The sequence below is a fragment of the Zophobas morio genome, unplaced genomic scaffold (assembly GCF_036711695.1).
Source record: "Zophobas morio isolate AGI-343-1 ecotype UQ-CSIRO unplaced genomic scaffold, CSIRO_AGI_Zmor_V1 ptg000024l, whole genome shotgun sequence".
In the NCBI taxonomy this organism is placed as follows: domain Eukaryota; kingdom Metazoa; phylum Arthropoda; class Insecta; order Coleoptera; family Tenebrionidae; genus Zophobas; species Zophobas morio.
In genome coordinates, this window is record NW_026972129.1 from 12148614 (window position 1) to 12168414 (window position 19801).

General features: G+C 32.0%; 1 protein-coding gene across 1 annotated transcript in view; it reads left to right on the plus strand.

Moving 5' to 3' along the window:
* Window positions 1-19801, plus strand: part of LOC135135185 (follistatin-related protein 5-like) — a 344450-nt gene that overhangs the window by 248439 nt on the left and 76210 nt on the right. The window contains exon 5 of the mRNA XM_064064188.1: window positions 8309-8472. Within this exon, the coding sequence (XP_063920258.1) occupies window positions 8309-8472 (164 nt within the window). The remainder of the gene's footprint in view (window positions 1-8308; window positions 8473-19801) is intronic.

Below are 19801 nucleotides of genomic sequence, written 5' to 3' on the forward strand. Positions count from 1 at the left end.
TTGTAAAATATTATTAGTATGTATTTAAGGTGATTTTAGTATAAGTGATTATTGATTAAGTGACGTATTGATAGACACAGGGTAGTTTCTAAAAATGTTGTAAGCTCTATTAATTTTATTATCTGTACTTAGAATTTAAGAACTGGTAAACAATATTCTAAAATTTAGGAAAAGGAAAAGTTATAACAATTTCACTGCCCATGAACTCATTTATTTATTTATCCAGATTTAAATTTAATCGGAATAGAATGGTTGAATTTGAACCATTTGCATAAACTATTTGAGTCCAGTTGTAATTTCCGATATAATTCTTATAGATATTTTCAAATTAATCGAATTAAATATAATTTCGAAATTGAAAACGATAATCAAATCTTTTATAATTAACACAAATGAATTTGGATTAACAAAAACCTTACGGTATATCTAATTTAACTTTGAACGAATCATAAAGATATAGTTACCAATGTTTACTTGTTGTCGCTATTCAATCTGTACCTACGAGCGCAAAGTGCGTAACTCCAAATTGTCAGTTTTCAATGAGAGCAATTATTTGTGGCTCGTTTTACATACCAGACAAATTATTAGCTTATTCTAAATATATAATACAAAATATTGAATATAACAAATAAAAAATTATAAATATCTGAATTAGACAAAAAAGCGTCAACATTTTTTAGCAAAAAATTTAGCATTAATTTTACTAAGGCTTAAAGACTCACCGCAAGTAATAGTAGGAATAAATGTATTTCTTCACAAATAATTGGTTTAAGTCAACAGAACCAACAGCAGTCAAATTATTTAGAGAAGATATATAGTGACAGTATGTTTGATTGTAATTTTGTAATTTTTAAACTGCTGCTCCAGACTATTTCAGCTGACAATTCCAAGTTACCTAAGAAAAATAGTAATATAAACCGATGTCCTTAAACATATCAAAATACAGTGTTAATGTATTACTTCTTAATTTAACAAGATAAGTGATTCTAAATTATATCGCTATACAATTACTAGAATTATCTATTTTAAATACGACTAAGGTAATAAAACACTTGAATGTCTAATTTGAAAAGACAATTAAATTTTGTTATTCATGTAAATGAAATAAAACATGCATTTAATTCAATCATGTTATACGTGATGATACTAATGAATTAATGATTGTAGGAATATTTCCAACATTAAAACTATAATATCTTTTAGTTCTCATTAGTGAAATATAACGTAAATTTTTAACTTTTAGTAGTTAATGCAAAGGGATGTCTTGATAGAAAAAGTTACTAATACTTAACTTAATTTTTTTTCTATTTAATTTTATTTCTATTTATCTATATTTACATTTAAATTGGATTTCTTTTCGATTTATAATAATAAAATTGTCTGTTGTTGACTTTTCACTAAATTAAACTGGCGGCTGTCTAGCATTAAGTAGTTTAAATAGAATTAACATACCTGTGTCTGTCGTGTGTTGAAATAAGGTATTTGATTTACACACCAGTTTGTCTGCTTTTGCCGACAGACCATTGGTCCACGTTTCACCCGACATGAGATCTACACTAACACATTCTATCGGGAGCTGAGCTATCTTCCCACATTCCAGTATTTAAAATTTTAAGTTAATTAACAATACACATACACTTGGTATTACTAACGGCAAAATCAATACTGAATTTTTCTAATATTCTATATAGTTAGCTTATTATTTATAGTTTTTTTTTGTACAGTTGACAAAACCCTCTAGTTATAATAATGCCCTATGAATTACTTGCATCAGAATTTTGTATTAGGATCGCCAGGTTTTTACTTCCCGAGCGTAAGCAAAGGAAGTATTGTAATCGAGTCCGTCGGCCGACTCTCTACTTTTACGTTTTCTCGATCTTTCATGACCCCTAGAAGACGAAGAAATAGGTCTCCCATTTCCGTCTGTCTGTCCGTCTGTCCGTCCGTCTGTCCGTCCGTCTGTCCGTCCGTCTGTCCGTCCGTCTGTCCGTCCGTCTGTCCGTCCGTCTGTCCGTCCGTCTGTCCGTCTGCCGTCCCGGATTTTTATTAGACAGATAATCTCCGAAAGTACTCGACCGATTGTTGTGAAATTTTGTACTTATATTAAGAATATCATGTAGATGGTAAAACGCTAACCAAAATTTGTCTAATCATACCCACCACTAATGCGATGACGTCACTTCAAAATTGTACATAGTAAATGGGTTTTCAATTGTATAAAATAACATAGTCCTACACATGTAGTTTACAACTCCGAATCGACTTTTCACCCGAAACGTCCAGATTTTTGGAAAAAAAATCAAAATTATAAAACAACATTTTGAAATTTAATTTTTAATCTGCTAACCAGAATGCTTTGAAATGTTGCAGATGTTTTAAGGCTATAAAGAGCATCAAAAATCTTTAGTCAAAAAATATTTGCTTATCCCCTCCAAAAACTTGATGACGTCAGCTCAAAAGTTTGTGGAATAAATCATATCTAAAATGTACAAAATATGATGAGTCTGTACTTGTGATCTATCACTCCATTCATATTTTTTGGATTTGCATATACAGGGTGACTCAAAAAAATTAATGAATGCGTAAATTTATTTTACTGATTTACTCAGAAACTATAAAACCGAATGCTTTGAAATCTTGCAGATGTTTTAAGGTTATAAAGAGCATAATAAATGTTTAGTCAAAATATATTTGCTTATCCCCTCCAAAACCTTGATGACGTCAGCTCGAAAGTTTGCCGAATAAATCCTATCTAAACTGTAAAAATATGATGAGTCTGTACTTGTAATTTATCACTCCATTCATATTTTTTGGATTTGCATATACAGAGTGACTCAAAAAAATTAATGAATGCGTAAATATATTTTATTGATTTAATCAGGAACTACAAAACGGAATGCTCTGACATCTTCAGATGTTTTAAGGTTATAAAGAGCATAATAAATGTTTAGTCAAAATATATTTTCTTATCCCCTCCAAAAACTTGATGACGTCAGCTCGAAAATTTGTCGAATAAATCATATCTAAAATGTACAAAATATGATCAGTCTGTACTTGTGATCTATCACTCCATTCATATTTTTTGGATTTGCATATACAGGGTGATTCAAAAAAATAAATGAAAGCGTAAATTTATTTTACTGATTTACTCAGGAACTACAAAACCGAATGCTTCGAAATCTTGAATATATTTTAAAATTATCATAAGCATGGTAAATTTTTGATCAAAATGTATTTGGTCGTCCCCCCTAAAAAATTTATGACGTCACCACAAAATTTTGCTGAATAAATCCTATCTAAAATGTACAAAATATGGTGAGTCTCTTCTTGTGATTTATCATTCCATTCAAATTTTTTCGATTTGCATATACAGGGTGACTCAAAAAAATTAATGAATGCGTAAATTTATTTTATTGATTTAATCAGGAACTACAAAACCGAATGCTTTGAAATCTTGCAGATGTTTTAAGGTTATAAAGAGCATAATAAATTTTTAGTCAAAATATTTTGGTTATCTTCTACAAAAAACTGATGACGTCAGCTCAAAAGTTTGCCGAATAAATCGTATCTAAAATGTACAAAATATGATGAGTCTGTACTTGCGATTTATCATTCCATTCATATTTTTGGATTTGCATATGCAGGGTGACTCAAAAAAATTAATGAATGCGTGAATTTATTTTATCGATTTAATCAGGAATTACAAAACCGAATGCTTTGAAATCTTGGGAATATTTTAAAGTTATTATAAGCATGGTAAACTTTTGTTCAAAATGTATTTGTTCATCCCTCCTAAAAAAATTGATGACGTCACCCTTAAATTTTGCTGAATAAATCCTATCTAAAATGCAAAAAATATGATGAGTTTGTACTTGTGATTTATCATTCCATTCATATTTTTTAGATTTTCTTAAGAGGTGGTTCAAAAAAATTAATGAAGTCAATTTATTTTATTGATTAAATTAAAGGCAACACTTATTATTAGTATTACACCCCAACCAACCCAATTTGGTAGACACAAAATTTGTTAAAAGAAAAACTCGGTTGAAACATAAGGGTAGCACGCTTATTTACATCGACTTTAACATTACAAACCTGCATTTGTTTTATGCGCTCACTTGGTTCCGCGAATGTGGAATAGACATGTTTATAATCAACCAATTGTGAATTTCACCGTCAAGAATTAAAATAAAACCCAATGTTTTATATAATAAGCGGAAGTCGAAGCAATAAAACCGATGGTCGTTTTGTTTCTCTGTTTGACTCTCACGTATGCTGTTACGCTTGTCATCTTAAATTAAGAATGTTTATACATAAACGATTTTCAGTTGCCCCTTATATTACTAGACAGCGGATTTCTGTCGGGCTACGTCACGATTATAGGGGGGGACGTACTGGATCGCCGGGTGATAGATAATCACCGAATTTAATCGGTACTAATTCCATAAATATAATTAACGATTTATTAATCAAACGGATAAGTAAATGAGAACGGGAATTAACAGCAGAGTGCAACATAACAGCGTTATTCTAATCTCAAATAAACGAAGTGCAGTCCGCAACCGCAATGAATTCGCATCCCGTACGAGCCGTACCGAGTTTGGCCTTGCCTAGCCCGACAGAAATCCGCTCTCTAGATATTACACACCGGCGCCGTATACGTGAGTAAATTGTTTCGTTATTTTATTGATTATAAGAAATCAATATTCAAAGCGACCCGATTCATTTTCCCGAAAATTTGGGAATACAATAATTTTATTCTTAGTATTACACTACATCTATCCCAACTGATATACGTGTCCTTGCAAAAATGTTGATGACGTCATCACAATTTTTTTTTAAATTCCCACTACAAAAATGTAATGAGAAAAAAAACACATTAGGCATGCAGTCGTCAAGTTTCCGACAGCGAGGGAAGTACTGTCTAAACTCTTTAGACCAATTTTTTTTATTACAATGTTGAACAAAAATATATCAAAAGGTTATATTATTGTAAAGTACTAAGTCAGCTATATCAATTAACTAGTTTTGATGGCACTAATTCAGTGGTAAAATAGCCAGATTTTTTGTCAAACACTGTCCAGAAGAGGTTTTCCTAAATTTTCAACTAATTCTTTGATTATTTTATTAAATATCCTTGTAAATTCCTTTAGATTGTTTTTTGAAATTTTTCTCTTTCTATACTCTGCCCTGCATAGTCCCTAAAAACGCTCAATGCTGAATTAAAGACCTTCGCATTTATAGCAAAAACGCAACGAAGTTAATTTTTGTAAATTTTTGAGCACGTTGATTTTGCATTGTCTTTCATACATGCTGGAACTGGTCTTTAACATTTTAGGAGTAACTTGTGTAGTTGATCCTTCAGGAATATTATTATAAACAACTGATTATGTTCTCTAACATGGTGTAAATAGTTGAACAAGTTCACAACTCTGCTCGAGAACTGTTAATTTGGTTGTCTTCCTAGACTACATAGTTTTAACTACTCAATAACAAGCCTATTGCAATATGACTTTTTTTTCACTCTACACCATCCCTCATTCAATACTATTTATGTAAAGGCTATAAAGATTTTCACAATTTTTATAGTTATTGTGTTGGAATAATTAGAGCACAACTTCTTGTACCCCTATACCTAAGTTCAGGTGATTTGTACAATTGGTTCTCAAGGTATTCAACCGTTTCCATACATTTTAGAGACCCTGTACGTACTACAAACTACAACTATTTTTTTTGCGACAGAACAGTTTTATTACCTTCGTGAACCTCAAATTTTGAGGTTATATAACATTAATGTTACACTGCAGGATGTTTTAATGAGCATAATTACCAATTATAAATTTATAACTCGTTCAAAAATACTGCTGCAGGGGTAACCAATAAATAATTATTTATTCTTCCACTTAATGCTGTTGTAATTTTTTCTAAATGTCTTCATTTTCAAAAATGCATTATCAAATTACTTGTTCCCGAAATAAAACTATACTAGAATGGTGTATTATCAATTATCATCCGATTTATAATCACGTGACGGTTCCTTTGTATAAATGCTATATTTTTTAGCTAATTTGAAGCTACATTTTCGTCGCATTTAATCAGAAAACACAAACATATAAAAAAAATTTCACTTCCCGAGAGGATTGCCTTTAACATTAAAATTACAATCGGCCCGGAAATATCGTCACCGTTATTGACACATTTGCCATGAATGCTAAAGACGTTGTGAAAATTGATTCCAAAACCACCTTGTTCTTTCTATTACTTTAGCGTAAGTATTGTAATAGAGTCCATGCTACGAATCGCTACTTTCATGTTTTCTCTACGTTTCATGACTGCCAGAGTACGTTTATCGTTTGTGTTGTATTTTAGAAATATCGTTTAAATAGTAAAACGCTAACCAAAATTTGTCTAACCTAACAAAACAAAAAATTTTCAGAAGTAAATGTGATTTCAATTTTATAAAATAACTGCTGTGTTAATGTGGTTTATGTCGAGTTTTTACTATAATCATCCAAATCAAAAATATGTAACAGCATTTGACAACATAACTTTGAAACTGCAAAACCGAATACTCTGAAATCTTACAAACATTTTGAGGTTATCGTTATCATGGTAAATCGATAATCAAAATTTGTCCATTCATCCCTCCCAAGAAATTGATGACGTCATCTCAAAATTGTGCCTCATAAATCCTAGCCAAAATGTGCAAAATATTATGATTCTATACTTGTGGTTTAGCAATACATTCATAGTTTTTAGAATTACTTATACAGGGTGATTAAAACAAAAATGAATGAGGTGATCTATTTTTTTTTATCAAATCAAGAACGGATCACCCCATTTTCCCGAAAAATTTAATATACAGTACTGTTACTATTAGTATTACACTGAACCTACTGAAATTGAGACTAATGGACGTCATCACAAAATTTTGTTATGAAAAAATTGACATCGCATAGTATAACTTATACAAATTATCCTAAAAAAATAAAATTCACAAAATAGAATTTTCGAAGAAACTGTATCTGTTCGCTTGTACTTAGGGGTAAGTGAAGTTCTGCCTAAATAGATTTAGATCAGTTTTTCTATAACGACCGAATTTTTAAACTTCATTCAGTAGAGATGAAATGTATATCAGTTGTTTCAAGTGTTGTTTAACAAGTAATATATCACTTATTAGGAAACATGTACGAGTAACACAATCCGAGTTTAATAACACGCAAAACCTCATCAAAGGAAATGTTCTCACGTTGGCGTCTACAGGTGCTCATATTAAATAGAAATAATATAATTTTCCTGCATCATATCAAAATAAATTATTTTTATTCAGGCAACAATTAGATCCGCGTTTGAAAGTGATTAAAGCGAGGAAATTTTTATTTCTCCCTTCTTTATACTACATACTTGTAATAAGAGCAGAAATACATCAAATGTGTAAGCAATTTTGCCAGAACATTTTCTACAGTGATGTAAAATGATCTTTTTCAATATAAAGGGAAATAATTCAGATCAGCTACGAATAGAAGCTTAATTTCGGATCACTGGCTTTCAAATGCTGTAATGTGAACCCTGAGAGTGTCTACTTACAAAAAGAATCACTTTCCGAAGATTACTGGCGAATTTACTATACATAAAAAATCAAATAAACGACGAAATAAAATATTCATTTAAAATATACATATGCTTAGAATTATAAACATGTGATCCTTTAATACCTTTTCCTCTCCTTATATTCAAAACTGTGCAATGACAATGATTTTGCCATTTTTTTTTGTTTTTAACAAAAATATATGGGACGAACAACATAATTTGTGATCAAGTCATCCTTGGAATTGAATCAGTATGTCTTCTCTAAAATTATATGTCAACATCTAAAGTAACGTCATACAAAAGTTCACGAAATTAATTTTAATTTTGTAAAGCAAACGTTTGAAATAGAATATATCTAATCGTTTCAACGCTCTGTTAACTGGTGAAGTTCGGTTCTCATTTATTAACATTTTATATATTAAACGACTTCTTAATAATTGTAAGAGTGATGAAATACAATTTTTAAAAATGTTTTAACGCGTTTGAGTATTTAAACGGTCCAGTAATAAATTTACGCTTAAATACAACGTTGTTAAAATACAAAATGATTTAATTGCAGCAGAAATAGCCATATGCAAATGAAATCAGTGCACATGGCATGGGCGGATGAGCATTCTCGCCACCCTTTGCTCGTTAAAGTAATTTATAATAATGCATGTAGATTAAAGGGTGGTAGATAACCGCCGCTTTACGTTGCTCTACATAGGACAATTTACAGGAAAGGGTTGGGCTCCATCGGTGCAGCACACAAACTTATATTTCAATCAGTTCGCCACAGCAGTCCCGGAACAGGAAACTCACGATGCCACAACGGGAACTTATACACAAAGCATTCCGGAGGCTGTGCAAGTCACACCAACCAAAGATGCCAACATCATGCTGGTAAGTATATATCATAGTTTTTATAACACTATAGCACATAGTTTATTGTTTAAGCAGAAAATTCTAAACAATACTAGGAACTCGTAGAAAATTTCAATTCACTCTGTTTCTTCTAATTCGGTATACCTAATTATTGCGTAAAGATGTTATTAAACTGGCTACTTCTGTTGTCTATTTTTTCATGAGATACATCTTTTTGTCTTTCGTCAGATGTATAAATGTGCTTCATTTCTGGTTTTTTGAGTTTTTCTTCCAGATCATAAGCTAAGGAAGTATTGCAATCGAGTACATCGGGCGACTTGGTACTTTCATAAGGGAGACTGAACCTCCCCTAGAGAAATTTCTGCTTTCCCTAGACCTGGACAAGTTATAATTAACCAAATGTCAATTACAACATGGAACATCCAAATAAAATGCAATTTTTATTTAATAATCGTATCGTATTTTGTATTCTGATCCAGTTATTGCAATTCGTAGGAAATTTTTAAAAAAATGACCTCTTCTACATACGTTCAGAAGTATTGAGAGGAAACAGGTGTTTAATCGGGGAATCAATTTTATTCAGGGATGATGTCACCTCTCTTTCACCTCTCAGAAAGAGGACAACGATTCATATAAGCAAGTCTTTCAAGATATGGTGGCCGATTTTTGCCATATGAGAATCTGGTTGCCCTTCGCTGAACTGATTCCAGACATCGAATGTCCTGCTGAAATACAGGAGACCAAACACAATTAGCAAATTGAAACAAGGGCCTCACAAAGATTTTATATAATTTTGAAAAGCCACATTCTGTTAGCCTTCTTCGTGACGTTTGCCACATGATACGATAGATCGCTGTTAATCACACTACCAAAAGCAAGATACGAATATGTACAGGACAACTTAATATTGCCCACCCAATATGGATGTCTGGGTTTTTTTTTATCAACATATAAAATAGTACACTTGTCCAAATTTAACGGAAGTAACGAATCTTTGGACCAATTATGTATGACATGAAGATCTTGCATTAAATTCTGAAAATTACTTCTTTTGTCGTATATTTTGACGTCATCAGCGTACATAGCAAACAATGATGTGAGCATATATTTTAGATCAGCCGTATAGATAATAAAAAGTAAAGGGCCGAGTACTGAGCCCTGTGGCACTCCACTCTATTATGAGAGAAATCGAGATAGATGATATCAAGAGGACACTTGGAGTCTAGGTCTCTTGTCCAGTCAGATAAGCAACAAAGTAGATTTGACTGGATCGATTTTCCGGGCAAAAACCCATGCTGTTCGGATGGGATAATTTGATGGTCTAGCAGAAACTTACACATCTGGTCATAAATTATAGACTCCATCATTTTGACCACAATCGACGTTAGACTGACCAGTCTGTAATTTAAGGCATCAAATTTGTCACCCTTTTTAAAAATAGGACGAACAAATGCAGTTCTCCAATCATCTGGTAAGGAACTTGTCTTAAAAGAGTGCTGCATCGGAATCCTAATGGGGACTAAGTGCTTCAGCACAATTTCTCAAAATATTAGCTGTTTATTAAATCAGGACCCGGAGACTTCGACATTCTTAGTTTTTTCAACTTTTCCCAAACCACACTTTTGGGAAAGTCAGTGTTACAAAGAAAAAAAGTAGTAATACTAACTAAGTAGTAATACTTTTTCTCTTTGTAACACCCGTAATCATTGGCATTACATCTGACGATTCCTTCGTGAAAACTCTTGAGAATGTATCAGCGAAAACATCGGCAACTGTATGATTTGTCCACTATATTGCCCGAGTTATCTCTAGTCTGCAAAGACCCAACAGGACCCAACAATTCAGAACGAATATGCTTGTAAAACAGCTTTAAGTCCCTAGATTCCGCAATCCTTGCTGACGTAAGTTGGTTCGAAAACGTTCTGTGGGCTGCATAGTTAATCAGTCTCAGAACCAGACCTTTCAAACGTGCGCCACAGAGCCCGCTTCTTTTTGATTAACTTTAGAATATTACTGTCAATCCAAGATTTTTTTGCAGATCTTTTAACGGTTACGATGTTCATATGTTCCTCAACCTCATTACAAACAATACCTTTAAATATGTTCCGGTTATCACCAACTACCTGCTTGGACAATATAGATTCCCAAAGTTCGTTTAGATTGTGACCTAAGGCTTTAAAATCTATATACGTCTTCCTAATTGAGACGGTCCTCATATAAGGGTTAAAGCTAATTTGTAGGTCAATCTTTAAGGTAACGTGATCTGACTTACCAATTGGGCTTACGTAATCCAACTTGACCAGAGAATTGTCATCGGAAGAGATGATTAAGTCAACTAGAGAAAGAGTTTGATTTGGTCTATATCTTGTAGGTTTTAAAACCAGCTCATTAAAATGGCTGTTAATCAGCAGTTCACCTAAGAGTTGGGAGGATGTATTATAGGACTGACTAGTATTTAGGGGGCATGAAATATCAGGCATGCCAAAAATAAAATATTTTTCATGATGAAATAAACTAAAATTTTATCGTCCTCAATTGAAGACGAAGGAAACCTACATACACACCCCAAAACAAAAGTAGCATACCTATTAAACAACTTAAGGAACAAGGCATTTATTGAACGCTAGTGGAGTGACCTGAAAATTGGACAAGACATATTTTGAAAGATATATACAAACCGCACCTCCTTTCATATGCACTCGATCATTTCGGAACAATGAATAATTTTCCAGAGAAACCAATCCGTCTAGTAATACAGGATCTGATAACGTTTCTGCAGGTATGACCGCAGAATTTTGGGGATCTATTGTGTCAGTGCCGCCGGAATTTGGACAATCATTTGCAAAGTGCCCATTAGTTCTGCACTAAAACAAACATCATCAAAATCAAGAAAAACACGGCAATTGGATTATCGTATTTTATTACCAATGATTGAGGGAGATTTATATGTATTATCATCATACTGGACATGTATCTGCCTGCGGACTGAGGACATGGGCATACTCAGTATTTTGTTTTCCTATTCTTAGAAAGGACATCGCTGATACAGTTGTAAAACCAAGGTTCTTACCGCTACATCTATGTCTTTAACTTTAATTATGGGGTGCTTGCTCATCAATTATTTTATCAACTATGTAACTCTTTCGAACTAAGATAAATGCAATAACAACCTTTGGACATTTTGGGCGCAAACCTAACATTTTTGGATTGCCGGTAATCTCTTAAACAAAATTAAAAAAAAAAGCAAAAACAAAGAAGAGTCCTACTCCATGGTTCCATACCAATTTCCGAGGCAAGCACCGCGCTCGGCGCGGTAGCTCGGATCCTTGAATTAAAAGAACGAATCTATTAACAGCAAAAACGAAATATATTAAAATGTTAGCATCAAGAATACCAAGAAACGTAAAATCTTGAGTTTAGCCCCAAATTAGAGAATTTTCCCAGGGGAAGATCGACCAGTTAGGAACACTTTGGTGCCGTTCGGCAATTAAATAAATTGGAACAAACTCACCAAAACTCTGAAAAAGACAGAGCAGTAAAACACACTACCGGTCACGTTTCTTTTCAAAATATTTAAAATTCGAAAATGGAGACTTTCCGTTACCGTCTGTAAGTACGATGGTCCGTCTGTGATTGGCTGGAAAAATTTTAACTAGTAATTTCCAACCGTACTGATTACTCTGGAATTTGGACTGGAGTGACTTAGATAAACCGCTAGACAGAACTTGCAAACTACGAAAATACCAGTTTCTCTTTCCGTTTATTTGTCTTCTATTGATGATTGCATAGATGTTCTCCGAAACTATCAGAATGTAATATCTCCACTAAATTAACAGAGTTGTTTTGAAATTTTACGTATAACCTGTCGGCAACTTCCTCTATATAACTGGGGTACTCTTTTTTATCGGACTTGAGTTATAGTAAAAGGTATCTTGTTTTTCTTACAATTTGTAGAGTTCTGGAAACTTAAAACAGTGGTGAAATTCGTGATTCGAAAATTTCCTATATAATTAAGATATTGATTTTTAAAGATAAGCGATGAAAAGTTTCACCAAAATTCTAAAAGAAGATGATAATAAAGTAAACGGCGATGACAATAAGTATGTTAATAATGGAGATGCGAGTATTACATTATGAAAATAGATTAAAAATTCCATGAGCCAAACTCTTAAAAAATTATTCACTTTCTTTCCTTTCAAAAAATGTTTGACCTCATGTTAAACTTTAAAGAAAAGACACACACTTTTCTTTGTAGCTTAACATTCTACCCACATTTTTATAGTTTACTTTTACAAAGTAAGTTTGGTAATATTAGATCTTGATCTTACACAAGAGACGCTGACATCAATTCCGGAAATATAAAATATTAAGAAAAATTTAATATACCTACATCGTTTTAGAAATTGATGACATTATTTAAAAAAATCGTCTCGCGTTATTAAACAGAACTTCCTCCGTCCCTGTAGTACAGTCAAGCAAATCCAGTTTTTTAGAAAAAAGTAGTGATAATAACAGTGTAAGAAGAAAAATTACTCACGAGAGGATCGAACCCGCGACCTTGGCGTTATTAATACACGCCTAACCATCTGAGATAAAAACGGTTCCTGCACGTTTCTCTTATACTAAATTACTGTAAAAAGTTATTATAAAATTTTGATTTTTTTTTGCCTAAATTTGTATGTCAAGAGTAGAAACTCAACACGGATTCATAAACCACAAGTGCAGGGTATGGTCTTTTATCAAATCTAAATAGCATTTAATATGCAAAATTTTGAGGTAACTTCATCAAATTATTGGGGTCAATGCCTAGACAAAACTTGGTTAACGGTTTATCATCTACACGATATTCCTAAAATACATACAAAATTTGACAGCTATCAATTTGGTAGTTTCAGTAATTCAATAAAAATTGACACAGACAACAGACAATGGACGACCGACAAACAGGCAGACGTAAAAAGGGACGTACTTTTCGTATTCTAAGGGTCATAAAACGTCGAAAAACATAAAAGCTATTCGCCGAATGGACCCTATTACAATATGCACTTCCTTAGCTTGCCCTCAGGATTTAAAAATCATTCAATATTTATTAAAAATGCAGACATTTGTGGCTGAGTAACATAAGCATATTTATTTTTAGATCTTGCTTAGGCTGGTATAAGAATAATGACAAGTACAAATTAGGTTTTCGATTATTTCAATGAAGACTTGTCTAATTTATAATGTTGTTATAAGTATTAGCTTTATTTTGTACTTTATTAAAACTACTGTATTCATCCACAGTGATGCAAGGATTCTTGAGTTTTGAATCAGAATATCTCAATAAATTAATGTCTGACCACTTTTGCTTTTCAACTATTATCAAAGCTCTAATTTCTCTAAATTCTATAATGATGTTCACGTCCACCCTAAAATAAATATTCCGCTTTACATTTGTTTGGATAATTGTTATACTTCAGAGGCAAAGTTTAAATCTAAAACTGTTTTCTGCATTATCTAAGTGAAAATTACTTTTCGTTCCTTTGCTCTTTTATTACGATATTGTGCACCTATTAGTTCTTAACATTTTATTTTGTTTGACTCTATATGTCTACCTTATATCTATCTACTCGTATCTCCAAACTAAATCAAAATTATATATTTTTTAAAGTTCGGAATAAATAAAATCTGCAGAAGAAAATGTTATTCTAGTGTAAATTTTGTTCTCTCTTTTGAAGCAATAATAATTTCGCTTTTTGTAGATTCCCCGTATAATTTTTTTAACTCTCTGTACACAAGGTAAAAATTACATTCTACACCTACACAGAAGTTACTTGAGTTTTGCGGAAAGCTAATTATATATGTAAATGTAAAATAGATTAAGAATAACAAAAAATGCACCTTTAATTGAAAATGTTCAGTAAAATGAATAAAATAAATGTTAATAAAGAACTTCAGTGTAACACTAAATTGAAACAATTAATATTACTAGATTACAGTACATTTAAAACCTGAATTAAAAGAAAGTATACTTTAGAAACAGCGGAAAAAGCTAACACTGACTTAATATTTTCTTTTGGATCATATCAAAGGAAATCAGAACGATAAATATAAGTAAATATCTCGACAAAGTGTTTGTATAAATCTTATTTATTTATTTTCACTTTGAATAAAAAATTAATATTTACTTTAGTTTAATGGTAACTAGTTCGCTTATATCCATATAAATATCTTATAAAAAAGGGCGTCGGAAAAGAAATACTTAACAGAAATAAGCACCTATGTGCTTTTGATTTTTAAATATAAATTTATCACTTATTTCTTACCAGCAACTGATTAAATGCCATTCTTATTGTCTTTAAATTGAAAAGTTCGTTGTCTTTGACCATAAAAACCTAAGAATACCGTGAAAAGAAACTTATTTATGGTAATAAATTTTAAATGAAGTGTTACAATCGCCTGTTGCAGGTAGTAAAACCGATAAGATTGTAATTATACTATCCAGTATTTTAATGACCAAGTATCACCACCATCAAAAACACCAACCAAATATACAAAAATGTGCACTGATAAAATCTAGAAATTGATCGCGGGGAATTTAATGTGGAGCTTTAAATATTTTGGTATGTATATTACGTGAGTGTGTAGGCCATACTCCACTCATAAATATTCAGATCGCAAGCTGGTGGGTGATAAAGCGGTTTATAAAGAGAACATAATAAGGTTAGAGACTTAAAAAGTACAGCAAATGCATTTTTAAAAACGCTAAAAATAGCCGTCCTTTCCGAAAATAGTCTTATGACGCTATACAAATCGTTACTTACCTATCCTTAACAAACTACGTCATCAGCTTACACTCCTTTAATTAATAGATTTTACGAGAGTTGCTCGAAGGTATATTACGTTTCGAGGTTGCCGTCGCATATATTTCAGTATCCTCGTGTGCATAAATTTCTTTCTTTATCCATTGGAAAATTCATTCATTCAACTGCACATAATAAAATCGGATTATATCTGTGTTTTGAAACAAACTTTATGCATGATTAAATTTATCAAGGCAAATTTATACTCTCTTAAGCAACCTAATTTGTAGTGAAATCATCCTTGGAAAGGATTTATCATGTCTGTGCTTAAACCACACTAATTAATTATATAAAAAATGATAAATGCAAAAGCAAACATTTTTACGAACACTTTTTAATAATATTTTTAATAAAATAAAAGTGAAGTTACAAGGAAAACTGATACTCCTATAAGATTAATTAATATTACTATTACTAAATAAATAAAATAAAATTATAGTAAATGCTGAAAATTTTGCCCATTTTATTGTTTTTTTTTATTGGTAGCATAGGTAAATGATGGGCTTATGATTGTTTACGTCGTTAATTTCTTTTGTTATTCTCAACCTCAATTCTTTCAAATTGTAGACAAGTGTGCAATGATAGTGTTCTAGTGTTCTGTAGGACCGCAAACAAATTTGCAGGAATAAAGTCACAAGATCTCGGGGGCGAGATATTCTCCGTATTTCGATTAATGATCGGGTTGCCAAAAAATTCCCGCAATATTGCTATTGTTGTCCTCGCCGAATATGTTGTGGCTCCATGTTGTTGAAAGTAACCTACTTCTATTTTATCGACGTGAAGTTGTGGTGTAAAACCTGCCAAAATTTCTTGCTACTTTTGAGCATTAATATAGCCACTCAAATTAAACCAGGCTTCGTCTGCAAAAAAAGATTTTGGCCAACAGCTAATCGTCAGATTTGTCCAAAAACCATTGAGAATAGTCAGCCCTAACTGGAAAACCTGCTTCATGTAATTCTTACATATATATTTTGAAAATGACTGTAGTAGAGAAAGTCTATGCAATTTCTCTAAGTCACCATTAACAATTTGTACAACCACTTGTCTACCACTATTGATGATAGTAAATCTTTTGACGTATTTACATAGTTTTTCAGAAAGTTTTTGACAAGGTCCCTCATCAAAGACTTACACACAAATTAAACCAATTGGGTATTAGGGGTCACATTTTAACTGGATATCGTCTTTTCTACCAGATGGATATTTTTTCCTCAAAGTTGGAAAATCCTTTTCTATTTTATTTATTTCGTCATGTCTGGTGTGCCAAAGGGCTCCGTTTTTGGTTCTATTCTATTTAATTGTACATATCAGACCTAAGCCGTCTTTTAAAATCTGAGCATGCTTTATACGCTGACGATCTTAAAATATTTAAAAAACCCTAACAGTAATCACGATATCGCTGACGACCTAAACATAGTGCTACAGTCGTAGAAAAATGTGTTGTTGGGAAAATTAACAGCAAAAACGTTGGAAAATATATAGTTCTATGTATCCTCATTCAAAGCAATCTCAAATGGTCTGAGCGTACTTTATCAACATTAAAAAAAGCTGAAACAATAATGTTCTGCTTTCAAAAGCTTATGCGACGTTATCATAGGTATCATTTCTGGCTCTTTACAACACATGTTAGCCCAGTCATGAAATATGTCTCTATTCCTTGGTGTCCGTATTTACAAGGAGACAATCGCACTGTGAGAGCAATACTCACGTAACTCAAAACTAGCGTGTTTTGAGTAATGATGATTTAAAATTCCCAAGTTTTCATATATTATTTGTATCTTAAATACCAAAGGCTTCGAAATACATTATAGTGTTTTTATTCCTTTAGAGTAGACCCCTCTACTCGTTATAGAAAACAAGAAATTTTGACTTACGTGACTATTGCACTGCTACACCATATCAAATATTTTGCCTTGCGTGTTAATAAATTTAAGACAAGAGCAAACTAGCAACACATTGTAATGAAAAAAATATAACAAAACACAAAACAATCACAGTATTAATTCATTCAACATCTACACTGACCTGCAAAAAAAACCGGCCACCCTGAAAAATTTTGCAAAACCACTTTAAAACTTAATTTAACTAGTGATCGTTATTTTATTAAAGAATCATTCACTATTGACACATGATGTACAAATTAGCACAAAAAAGAAGACAATTAAACGCAGAATTAAATTTAATTTAACAAAATAGGTAACAGAAACAGACCAAGTACGATATTTTCTTAAAAAAAAAAAAACAACAACAAAGGAGGCTGTTGTTGTAAATAGTGTTTTTCATCGTTTGATTATAAATTTGGCAATTAATAAACGTTTTCACGCGAAAATAATTCCGTTAACTCTTACAGACGTCTTTCAAAGTGTCGCTCTGTTTCTGTTATTTTGTTAAATTAAATTTAATTCTGCGTTTAATTGGGTTCTTTTTTTTGCTAATTTATACCTTATATGTCAATAGTGAATGGTTCTTTAATAAAATAACGATCACTAGTTAAATTAATAATTTTTAAAGCTTCGTTTTGCGAAATTTTTCAGGGTGGCCGGTTTTTTTTTGCCGGTCAGTGTACTATGGCTAAATTGTTATAATTTTATTTCATTCATTTTTTTATACATAATTGATTCAGTCCATCGTATTTTTTACGTATTGCTAAAAGACCTTCATAAATATTGTTTAATCATTTTCATTTAAGTCTGATGCCGCCGTTGTCGTGATGTTCGGGAATTGATTGACTATTATTTCCTGATATACTTTCTTTCTATACGAAGTTACAAAATTCCATCGGAATTTTTGACAAATCTTAAATTTTGTATTTCGCTGTAATTAACTTTCATACTTTTCCTATTCAAAGAAAAATTGATTTCCATGTTTTCGGTCAGTTCTTAACTATATCAGAAGACATTGTGCATTTGTTGTGTTCAATTTGTACCTAAATTAGTAGGAGTATCAGATTTTCAACATCGACTGAAATCTCATAGCTTCATAGCTTACGTGCATTTCACTTAGTTTTGAGATACGGCAGTCTTGCATTAAGTGCACACGTATTGTTCGGAAATGCAATACAAACATTTTGATGAATTTGAGCATTACGCAACTATTAAAAACCGTTTATACGTTTATATACTAAAACTACATTAACTTTTTTATGCATTAATGATAAATTTAAGAATTCGGCAAATTTTGACTTACGTGAGTATTGCTCTCACAGTGCGACATAAACCTTCTAGAACGAACCCAGTATCTTGCGACAAAAATGCTTAAAACAGTACGAAATCTCTCATATTCCGAGCGGTTTAAAAAGTTATCTTTATGTAGTATTTCTGAAAAGACGACAAAAAATGTATTAAACGGATGCTTATCTGCTGACTTAGCAACTACGTTTAACACTAATCATCATGAGCATCTGCGTAGTCACGGATTAAAGTTAACCCATAAAACCTACAAATCACGCCATCGACAAACTTTTTTAAACAGAGTTTTTAATACAAGGAACACTCTACATGCGTTATCATAAGTTTCGTTATACATACATATATAATATAATAAGATATATATTTTTTATTGAATTTTGTCACACATAGTTGCAATGCTTTGCAAAAATGGGCACGGTTGATGATATTGTTGGGAAATTCTTTCCGAAATTCATCCCAAGCTGCTTTAATCGAGTATTTCCCCGCACCGTTTACCTTCTGTCCGTTTCACAAACACGACTCCATCATGATCCCTTTCTGACCAATGGAAATGCAATTTTTGAGTGAATGTGCAAGTACGCAAATACAATTTTGAAAAGTATTGTTTTTAATGTAAAGAGTATTTCTCCAGGTAGCAACAACAACCAAGAAAACAAGAAAAGTATAGTTAGAAAGGATGTTTCAAGTGACAGTTGTTGAAGTCACAGCAGGATGAAAAACAAAATTGACGTAAAATTTAAATCAAAGTTAAAAATCAGTTTATAAGGAACTTAGTTGTTGTATTTCGGAGCGCCTGTTTCAACTTTCAAATATTAGGTTTACAAAATTAGAAATATTACGGTGCAATTTTTTAAGAATTTTTTATTATCTAGACCTTTGACTAAATAATACACCCAGTAGAAGTTAATTTAGTATACAAAAATGCTTTTTTCAGTGATATTTTTGCATCAAATAATTTCTGATCTGTGAAAACTCAATTTTGTCAAGAAATTTTGAGATAAAAAATTATCACGCATCACTTTTTGTATAAAAATCAATTAGAAAAACGTAGTATGCGTAATCGTTGTTTATTTGTATGATATGCACGATATGCAATTGTTTGTTAGAACTGATAAAGTGTCGAAATATAATTGGCTGAGCTACAATAATTGTCTTTCGCCATGGGCAAAGAAAACGATTTAACAGAACGTGAAAAAGGACAGATTGAGGCATACTATGACCAAAGTTTGACTTTTGCGGAAATAGGATGAAAGATTGGAAGAGATCGGACCACAATCTCCACGTTTGTAAGAAAGAAATACAGTGAAAATGGACGAC